Consider the following 11493-nt stretch of genomic DNA (forward strand, 5'->3'; position numbering starts at 1 on the left):
CTTGCAATGCTCATGCTGTTGTGAAGGACCTGCCATGACGTCATTGAGTCATGTGACCCATCACATGACTCAATGACGTCACCGCAGGTCCTTCACACCACCGCGAGCATTGCAAGAGACCGGACGGCATGAACAAAACACCGGGAGGACATCGGAAGGTAAGTATAATCTTTTTTTTTTATTTTTTACCATTCTTATTCTTTTTTTTTTAACTATTACTTGGTCACACTATATAAATCCATGCCGGTTGCATGGATTTATATAGTGTGACCAACTTATCAAGCACTTTTCCAAGTGATGCTAAAATCGCTTGGAAAACTGCTTGAAAAAACGCATGTAAAAACGCTTCTCTCTGGCAGAAAAAACGCATGTAAATATGCATGCGTTTTATTCTGCCAGAGAGAGGCAAAAACTCTCTGCATCAAATCTGCTACGTGGGCACACAGCCTTAGAGCATAGTGTGGCTGCAGACCAACACTTTATTGCTTGGTAATGCAGTGAATACTTCAGCCTCATTACCCCTGAAGACCCCAGTAATGGTGAAACATGTTGGGGAGGCGGCTGGTTACTCATTTTAAAAGCATTAGTTTGGTTAGGTAATCATTCCCAAGCAATCAGCGCAGGGTATTACATTCTAAATAAACATCTCACGACCAGAAAATCATCTGTTAGAGCATAGTGTGGCCGCTATGCTCGAACAGATGATTTTCTGGTCGTGAGATGTTTATTTAGAAAGTAATACCCTGCGCTGAATCTTTAAAACAGTTTTGGTGGCTTCATTATTATGGTGCCACACAAGAAACATCTCATGATGGGTAAAACCAGTGAACTGTCTCAAGACCTTTGCAACTTTATTTATTGCAAAACATACTGATGGCATTGGTTACAGAAGAATTTCTAAACTACTGAAGGTTCCAGTGAGCACTGTTGGGGCCATAATCCGGAGGTGGAAAGAACATAATTTCACCATTTAAAAAAGCCACAAACAGTTGCTGCCTGCAAGATTTCAGACAGAAGAGGACAAATTTTCTGATAATTATTTTCACAAGAGCCAAGGACCACCCGTGGAGAGCTACAGAATGACCTGGAATTAGCAGGTACAATTGTTTCAAAGAAAACTATAAGTAATGCACTCAACCTCTATGGCCTGTATGCACGCTCACCATGCAAGACTCCTTTGCTGAATAAAAAGCATGTTCAAGTGTGTTTAAAGGTTGCTCAACAACATTTAGACAAGCCTCTGCAATACTGGGAGAATATAGTCTGGTCAGTTGAAACCAAAATGTAACTCTTTGGATGCCATAATACACACAATGTTTGGAGGCCAAAAGCCACTGCATATCACCTCAAAAACACCATACCAACAGTGAAGTTTGGAGGTGGGAATATCATGATGTGGGGCTGGTTTTCAGAACTGGGAAACTTCATAAAATTGAGAGAAGGATGACTGGACAAATGTACCAAGATATTCTTGATAAAAATTTGCTTCCATCTACCAGGATGATGAAGATGAAACAACGGTGGACATTTCAGAAAGACAATGATCCCAAACACACAGCCAAGGAAACTCTGTTGGTTTCAGAGAGGGAAAATAAAGCTGCTAGAATGGCCCAGCCAATCACCTGACCTAAATCCAATAGAAAGTTTATGGAAGGAACTAAAGCTCAGAGTTCATGGAAGGAGCTCACAGAACCTTCAGGATTTGAAGAGCGTTTTTGTGTAAGAATGGGACAAAATCACACCTGAGCAACGCATGCGACTAGTTTCTCCATACAGGAGGTATCTTGAAAATGTCATCACCAACAAAGGCTTTTGTACAAAGTATTAATTCAATTTCAGTAAGTGTTCAATGCTTTTCCCTGTCATTTCTCTATTATACATAAATTAAGTTATGGACATCCATTGTTTGATTTCTTTGCCGGTGTGGATTGAATGGGTTGTTACCGACATCTGGTGAGAATTTCATGTCAATAACACCTATAGAAATATATTTACTTAGAAAATTGGTGACGTGTTCAGTACTTATTTCACCCGCTGTACATCCAGGTACCTTATAGGTGACATCTTCTTTGATTTTATCCCCCCACCTTCCCTTTTGTCTCCATGTAGTACAGACGCCATGATGAATTTGGCAATCCAAAGCTAGTCTCCACAGACCTCCCTCCTCTCCGGTATTCTACAGCACATCTTGACAAAGTGCCATAAAAATAGCGGTGTGATTGAAATTCTCCTGAATAAAAATATCTGCCCTATGCTGTGCCCGTGAATAAATAATTTGCACACACTGCCCCTCTCCATAATGTCCCCCAAACTGCCCCTTTAAATAATGTTCCCCACATTGCTCCTCTCAATAATATCCCCAAACACACACACTGCTCCTGCTCTCACAATCCCCCCCACATCACCATAATGTGTGGAAACAATAACACCCCCCTCCCACCTGTAATAATAATCTGTACATTGAATCTTCGGCTCCTTCATGGAGCACTTCCCATCTCCTGCTATGTCTGCGGTGTCTTTGTCACCTCTGTAGTGACAGCAGCAGTGTGACGAGGTCTGCAGCAGGATGACCTCATCACGTTGGGGCAGGGGCTGACTAGTTCTGCTCTGCTCCAGGATGGAATACATGAAAAAGGGAGCCCATGTCTCCCAGTTCTCCAAGGGCCGTGTGAAATCCTTCAGCGGGCAGCATGTTTTGGAGGCCTACATTAGAAGAATGGAAGGAGCAGTAGATGATGCATACAAATGTAAGGATAGATTGGTGTCTGGTGCTGGGACTGCCATGCACTTTAGACTAAATAGTAGTTACTGTAGTCTAGGTTATAAATGATTTTACTAGTATTCTGATAGTTTTCTGTGTAAGTAGGGGACAGATAAATGTATTTGGATGAGATCAAATGTAGTTAGCGTATGAATGTGAGGGCTTTCTCAAACGTTACTGCTAGCCAATGTGCTTGTGAAGGGGGGTGTATTGTGATATTTCAGAATCATTTTTTGGTGTGGGAGCAGATTGTGATGTGGAAATAATGACCATTTAAGTTTTGTTCAATTTTGATAAGTAAGCGGACATGACTGATTGAATGGCTGATAGACTAGATTAGAGCTTAAAATGGTGTTATAATTTACACTAGTTCTCATCTATCCACTGGTTAGGTGCTTGCTATTGCTATGTAGATCATTAGGACAGGAGACTCCAGGAGGAGTTAAATGGAGCAGCAGGCTGTGCCTGTGCTCTGCTACATAGATGTCTGTTGTCCTGAAGATATAAAGATAGTGAAGTGCTGCATTTGGCAGCTTCGTAAGTGCCATAGACCTGAAGGGCACATGTGACCTACTGCTCCATTCAACTTCTCATGGCTGTATTCTTGTCACCAAAAAAAGCATGAACATCTGGGGTCACGTCGGTGAGACCCACACCAATCTAACAATATCACCTAACCATTGGTTATAACTTGCTTAGACCAGAATACCCTTTTTAACCAGATGTTTAGCAACATTGTGTTTGAGGAAACTGAATCTACTAATGAGAATTGTCTGTCATTGTCCTCTGAGGGTTTGTGCCATGACATCTTTTAGACGCTGTGTTTTTTGAAGCAGAAGACACATCAGGAACACGCCAGCAGTGTTCTACGTTAAGCATCATTGTTTTTGCAGCCATCCGGCATGTTTTTTTTTTTTTTTTTTTTTTGTATATATTATCTGTATAGGTAAATTGGTGACCACCTGGTCAGGTCACTTCTTTTAACCGCTTCATGACTTTTGAAGCAGTTAAAAGAAGGTCAGAAAGACTAATTTGTTTTGACTTTGCAGTGCACATGTTAATGCTTTTTCCCATTATTATTTATTTTTTTTTTTCTTTCAGCACTATTTTCAGGCAGAATCTGTCTGAAAAAGATAACTGAAGGATGAAGCTAATTTACTTTTCTTTTATTTCCCTTTTCCTTGGAAAAAACAGTGGAGATGTTTTTGCAGTGCCAAATGTGTTTTCTCACAATGTCACACGATCTTGGCTTGTTCTACTTTCTTTAGAACAATAACAAGTCACTAAGTACAAGGCTGAGCAATTCTTGGTGCTTTTCCACACAGGAACCATATGGCAGTATTCTAGCAAACATTAATGAACAAAAGGTTTGCCATTTCCTATAAATTATTCCATGGTACTAACTGGCATGATAAAGCAGTGAGACAAAATCTATTTGTTGTCCATTCATTCATTCATCCTGCATCATTACTTTTGATGTAAATGAGTAAAATGAATTAAAAAAAACCAAAAATCTATAACTTGTCAAGAATATTCCTGTACCACTTCTCCAACATACACCTAGGTTATAATAAGCCTTTTTAATACTTTTGTACTATTCTGTGCCAAGATCTACAGTTATATAGAGAATAAGGGTTAAATATAATTTTCAAATTTCTTCAGTTTCCCATGAAGGGTAAGGCCAGAATTGCTGTGGATTTTAATTGCACTAATCTGCAGCTAAAATCCACCACTATTTCTTCATAGGATAGCAGTCAAGCGGATGCTGCTGCAATTTTCCAATGATCTAAGTAGATTGTATAAATGTCTTTATTTAAAAATGGCTTATGTGGTGACTAATATGATTTAGAGACTTTACCCATCAGTAAGTTATGGCATACTCCTAGGGTATTCATAAATGTTTGATAGAGGTCTGACCTTTGCGAGATCACCCATCCTGTGCTTCCCTTTGGTAAGGTTGGTACCAGGACTGGTGAACAAAGGGCCCTCGTGTGGACACTCTTCAATACTGCTTGTAAGGGTTCCTTCACACGTCAGTTATTTTTCTCGAAAGTATACAATACAAAAAGTGAAATTCATATATTATATAGAGTCATTATAAACAGAGTGATCTATTTCAAGTGTTTATTTCTGTTAATGTTGATGATTATGGCTTACAGCCAATGAGAACACAAAAGTCATTATCTCAGTAAATTAGAATACTTTATAACAACAGCTTGAAAAATGTTTTTAATATCTGAAATGTTGGCCTACTGAAATGTATGTTCAGTAAATGCACACAATACTTGGTCTGGGCTCCTTTTGCATCAATAACTGCATCAATGTGGCGTGGCATGGAGGCGATCAGCCTGTGGCACTGCTGAGGTGTTATGGAAGCCCAGGTTGCTTTGTTGGCAGCCTTCAGCTCGTCTGCATTGTTGGGTCTGGCGTCTCTCATCTTCCTCTTGACAATATCCCATAGATTATCTATGGGGTTAAGGTCAGGCGAGTTTTCTGGCCAATCAAGCACAGTGATACTGTTGTTTGTAAACCAGGTATTGGTACTTTTGGCAGTGTGGACAGGTGCCAAGTCCTGCTGGAGAATGAAATTTCCATCTCCAAAAAGCTTGTCGGCAGAGGGAAGCATGAAATGCTCTAAAATTTCCTGGTAGACGGCTGCGCTGACTTTGATCTTGATAAAACACAGTGGACCTACACCAGCAGATGACATGGCTTCCCAAACCATCACTGATTGTGGAAACTTCACACTAGACCTCAAGCAGCTTGGATTGTGTGCCTCTCCACTCTTCCTCCAGACTCTGGGATCTTGATTTCCAAATGAAATGCAAAATTTACTTTCATCTGAAAACAACACCTTGGACCACTGAGCAACAGTCCAGGTCTTTTTATCCTTGGCCCAGGTAAGACGCTTCTGGCGTTGTCTATTGGCCATGAGTGGCTTGACACAAGGAATGCGACACTTGTAGCCCATGTCCTGGATACATCTGTGTGTGGTGGCTCTTGAAGCAATGACTCCAGCAGCAGTCCACTCCTTGTGAATCTCCCCCGAGTTTTTGAATGGCCTTTTATTAATAATCCTTTCAAGGCTGCGGTTATCCCGGTTGCTTGTGCACCTTTTTCTACCACACTTTTTCCTTCCACTCACCTTTCCATTAATATGCTTGGATACCGCACTCTGTGAACAGCCAGCTTCTTTAGCAATGACCTTTTGTGGCTTACCCTCCTTGTGGAGTGTCAATGACTGCCTTCTGGACATCTGTCAAGTCAGCTGTCTTCCCCATGTTTGTGGAACCTACTGAAACAGACTAAGGGACCTTTTAAAATGCCTAGAAAGCCTTTGCAGGTGTTTTTTGTTAATTATTCTAATTTACTGAGATAATGACTTTTGTGTTTTCATTGGCTGTAAGCCATAATCATCAACATTAACAGAAATAAACGCGTGAAATAGATCACTCTGTAATGACTTTATATAATATGAGTTTCACTTTTTGTATTGAAGAACTGAAATTAACTTTTTGATGATATTCTAATTTAGTGAGAAGTACCTTTTAAGTGTTGTCCAATAATCTTTTACGGTTCCATAGACTTGCATTGATGAGTTTGAACAGACACTCGGGTCAATATCGGACAAGTTGTCTTGATTTTGTGTTTACTACTTCCGTTCTAAAAACTGCCACCTAACAGATCCCAGATGGACTCCATAATAATCAGTGGGGCCCCTCTGCGTCTGTTTGCATCATTAATTCAGCAGATTAATCCAATTTGTCCATTCCTAAAAATAGAACAGACAAACGGAAAGAAAAAAAAAGGTGTGATCATATTACTCTCCCAGGTGAGGATTTTTTTTGTTGTTGATACATTGTCAATTTATTATAAAAAAAATACATGTTTATCAGTACAGTAATTTTTGATATTTTTCTTTTGTTCGTTGATGTCCATCCAAGACTGCTTTTACTCAAAGCATTGGTTTGGAAAGCCATGGCAATGACCTTTAAGTAGAACAGTATCTCCGATTCAGTCATGCTCTGATTATTTTCACATTAGACTGTAACGTGCCTGCAGATCCCAGAGTAATACTGTTGGTGTCCTCATAGTCCTCGGAATGTCTAATATGCAAACCTACTAGTTTTAAATGACTCTTGTCCCTTTGTGTAGCCTTGGAAAGGCTTTGTATTCGAGACTGGCAGGTTTATAGGAAAGCCACAAAGAACTTTCTTACAACTTCATGCTGCTTCATTTCCACAGCAATTAAACTGCTATAGAAAACACAGCCTTTTGAGACATGATGAGTCAATCCAAAATTCACCTTACATGTATAAAATTATTTTTTCTTCTTGAAGTATTTTTCAGCCTTATGTCAAAAATTATGCACTTTAAATGTACATCAATGACAACGACATACTAGAAAGGTCCACTGTTGACTGACATTATATTACTTTGTGCTTAATCACTGTCATTATAGTCCGTCTGCCATGAAAGGGAATCTGTCACCGTTAAGATGCAGTCTGGTCTGCAGATAGATGACATGCTGTAGAGCAAAATAAGCTGAGCAGATTGATACATCTTTTGTGAGATAAGATTCAGTATATCTTATAATTTATTAATTGTAATCTCTGCTGATTTTGAGCTTAAGGCTATGTGCCCACGATGCAGAAATGCTCTGGATTTTTCCTGAGCGTTTCTGCATCTCCCTGGCAGAAAAAACGCATGCGGATTGTACATGTGGATTGTACATGTGGATTGTACATGTGGATTGTACATGCGGATTGTACATGCGTTTTTCCTGCCAGGGACATGCGGATGTGAAGCGTTCTTCACATGCATTTCCGCATTCCTCTTTCCAAGCGATTTTAGCATCACTTGGAAAGTGCTTGTCAACTTGGTCACACTATATAAATCCATGCAAACGGCATGGATTTATATAGTGTGACCCCAAAGAATGGTTAAAAATAAAAAAATAAATCTATACTTACCTTCTGATGGCCCCCGGTGTCTTGCTACACTCCGTCCTCCTTTGCCGGCGGATCACGGTACACTGAAGGACCTGCCGTCACATGACTATGACGTCAGCGCAGGTCCTTTTAGTCCACCGCGATCTGCTGGCATGGGAGGACGAGCGCAGTGGGGGCCATCAGAAGGTAAATATAACATTTATTTTATTCTTTTTTTTACAGGTTCTATGGTACCCGGGGCCGGATGAGAGTCTCCTGTCCTCCACACCTGGGTACCATCCGCACATTGAAACGCATGGATTCCGCATGTACAGATGCAGTGATGCAGAATCCGCAAGCATTCCAATGCAAGTCAATGGCGGCGAAAACGCAGCGCTTCCACAAAATAATAGGTAGTGCTGTGTTTTTTTTCCGCAATGATAATCCGCAGCGGAAATTTCCGCAGCATGTGCACAGCACATGCGGATTATCATTGGGGAACATGGCAGGCCTTCTACCATGCGTTTTTTAAGCGTTTCTGCAGCGTTTTTGCCGCTGCGGAAATGCTTAAAAAACGCATTGTGGGCACACAGCCTAAAGGGAATCTGTCATCAGGTTTTTGTTATGTCATCTGAAGACACCATGTGGTAGGGGTTAAAACACCGATTTCAGTGATGCCTCTTATCAGGCTCCATGGTTTTGTTTGCTTACAGTATTTGTTTTAGCACCAGTAGCTTATCATTGCTGTGACTAGCTGGTCATGAGAGCCTTGGTCCATCATGCCCCCTCCTGTGATAAGCAGCTCACTGTCTATGGACATTGTACATACAGAGCCTGGTGTGGGCGGGGTTAGCTTTCTCAAATCTGCTTCTTTGCTAAATCTAAAAGCACTTACTTCTGTGAGAGTGGCAGCACCCAATAAACTTAAGTGATACATCGATGGATTCAGCATCTCTTTGCCTACATCAGTTTGCTTTCAGATGAAGTAGTGAAACCTGCTGACAGATTCCCTTTAAGAGTCCAGTGTGAGGTCCTATTGACAGATACTATGCAGGCATATGTACAGAGATGGCTGTTAATCACTGATAGACCATCCACTTGACCTCTAAGCCAATAATGAGCTAAGATTTTTTTTCCCCAAAAACTATCACCCTGCTCAGCCCCTGCAGTGTTGTACCATGATGGTGGCACATCAGACTGCTTGTTCAATATGAGAGGTTCCCTTTTAGCCAGCTATATAAATTTACATGGCATTGTGAAGACTGATTGTCAGTGTAAGTTTGCTGTCAACGCAAAGGAGTTTTTAGTGAACCAGCATTCCCAGTTGGCTCCTATAAATGACTGATTAGCTCTTGACTTGCATAACTCTCTCCCATCATAAATCTAAATAATAAATTAATCCTTCTTAACCCATTGCTGACATCCACTGTACTTGTACAGCTGTTGTTAGGTACTTGTATATAAGAGTGGACTCAGGAGCTGAGCATACTTTACAACTGGCGGATGCCAGGCATGTTATACAGCCGGCACCTGCCTCTAACTGTAGCATCTGAAGCTAGCTCTGCTTGCTCCTGTTAAATCATTTAGGTGCTTCTGTCAATCTCTAACAGCAGCATTTATAAGGTTGCAATCAATGTCTGTTTGGGTGCCCATCGCCCCCCATCCCCTTGCACTGTGATCACGAGGTGCAGATTATAATAGCAGCCAGAAGCATACTGAAGGTCCTTTTAGCACCATCTTTGTACTTCTAGGTAGACCAGCCTGTAGCTGGGCTTCTTAAGAGATCGTTAAAGGGAACCTGTCATGTCCTGTCTACTATGTAAACTGCCCCCATTGCATTGTTAGTGATGCAATGTGCAGCACTAACACGCTTTTTTCATTAAAATTGGTGCTGAAACAATGAGTATAAAGCATTTTATAAACTTATATCATACCTGCTTGTTTAATCATAGGGGTGTGATCCTCAGATTCAGTCAGGGATGGCGCCCCCCACACATTAGCATTCTGCTCCTGGCTCACGCTTTGTATGGGGGGCTTGCGCAGTATGATATGGCCAGTCAGCAAAGCTTGCAGCGAGGGGAGCTGCGCATGCGCTGTGATGAGCCGCTCCCCGCACGTGCGCAGTGAGGCTGTGTAGTTCCCAGCTTCAATGCGCATGCGCCGTGGCTCCCCGCGCATGTGCAGTGAAGCTGTGTTGAGGGCACAGCTTTACTGACTGTGCGCACTCGCGGTGAGCCGCACATAACAGTTCATGCGCGGCTTCCCTCGCTGCAAGCTTTGCTGACTGGCCATGTCATACTGCGCTAGCCCCCCATGCAAAGCGTGAGCCAGGAGCAGAATGCTAATGTGTGGGGGGGCTCCAGCCCTGACTGAATCTGAGGATCACACCCCTATGACTAAACAAGCAGGTATGATATAAGTTTATAAAATGCTTTGTACTCATGGTTTCAGCACCGATTTTAATGAAAAAAGCGTGTTAGTGCTGCACATTGCATCACTAACAATGCAATGGGGGCAGTGTACATAGTAGACAGGACATGACAGATTCCCTTTAACTTCCCTATATATTGCAATACTTTAGTGTTATGATATGTAGTACAAGTGATTATAGATTCAAGTCCTCTATGGGAGCTAAAAAAAAAGTAGAAAAACAATGTTAGAATTTTACCCAATTTGGAGGGGGTTTTTTTCCCTCATTTTTCAGTACATTACATGGCTAAGTGAATGGTGTAATTCAAAACTACATCTCCTCCTGACGAAACAAATCCTCGTATTGGTGTTGACAGTAAAAGAAAAACATTATGGCTGTTGGAAAGAGGGAAGGAAAAAAAGCACAAAAAAACATAATTTGCCACATCTGGAATGGAATGAAGGGAATCTATAACCTGGTATCAATCACATATGGAGTTACATTTTTTCTGTTTTTAATCTCACACTAGGCATCGCTGGATGCATTGCATGACAGAGGAACCTCCATCAACTCATCCACCTACCGTTCAGAAATATGCCTGGGAGAATCACCAATTCAATCTGAGTGCCACTCCAGGACAGTATGTACCATATTCTACCACTCGCAAGAAGATCGAGGAATGGGTTCCTCCTGCGCCGTCCAAGAATTAACAATGCATTGTGACATACAGTATTTAATAAAAAATCACTTTCAACATTGAAGTAATTCTTTTCAGTTATGAGAATGTGTGTTTGTATCAGATGGTCTACATAATACCTCAATATCTTGCCTTCTAATTAGATTGGACTGTTACATTATCAATGCTTAATTTTGACGTAAACAGCAAGATCACATAGAACTAATAACAAAATAACTGCACTTTCACACCTTTCCTAGGCATGTTGCATGTTTGACATCCTGATCAGTGATTGTTCGGGTGCTGAGACCACCACCAATCACAAAAACAGTTGGCGGAAGCACTCAGACAAGCACTGCTGTCCTCGGAGACTGAAATCAAGTCCTAGACTTCGTTGAGCCCATCTTTAGTTTAGGGGGAGTGCAGCATTCGACTGAGAGCTTCAGTCCCTTTGTTTTATACATTTTGTATTGGAGGTGACTTGGTTTTCTGAAATAGAGGGAAAACACTTTTTTTTGCTTTGATTTAGCTCTATAAAACTGTAGCAAATACTGTTGCCTGGCCACATTGCGGCCTCAATTAGTTACCTCTACCTTACATAATTGCTTTAATGCAGATACATTAGTAATTTATGACCACGCTATAGGTGTCAGAAAACTGACCACTTACAAATGATGTAGGGCCAAGTAAAATGCTGCATGAAACTAATGCACAA

At 41.2% G+C, this 11493-nt stretch overlaps 1 protein-coding gene across 1 annotated transcript in view; it reads left to right on the forward strand.

The window, feature by feature from the left end:
• The window catches only part of NDUFA12 (NADH:ubiquinone oxidoreductase subunit A12), a 31880-nt gene extending 21017 nt beyond the window's left edge, over nt 1-10863 (forward strand). Inside the window, exon 4 of the mRNA XM_073650691.1 lies at nt 10632-10863. Within this exon, the coding sequence (XP_073506792.1) occupies nt 10632-10812 (181 nt within the window). The 3' untranslated portion in view covers nt 10813-10863. The remainder of the gene's footprint in view (nt 1-10631) is intronic.
• Nucleotides 10864-11493: the final 630 nt, after the last annotated feature.

This window comes from Phyllobates terribilis, unplaced genomic scaffold (assembly GCF_046119375.1).
Source record: "Phyllobates terribilis strain yellow unplaced genomic scaffold, ASM4611937v1 Scaffold_11__3_contigs__length_659146591, whole genome shotgun sequence".
In the NCBI taxonomy this organism is placed as follows: Eukaryota; Metazoa; Chordata; class Amphibia; order Anura; family Dendrobatidae; genus Phyllobates; species Phyllobates terribilis.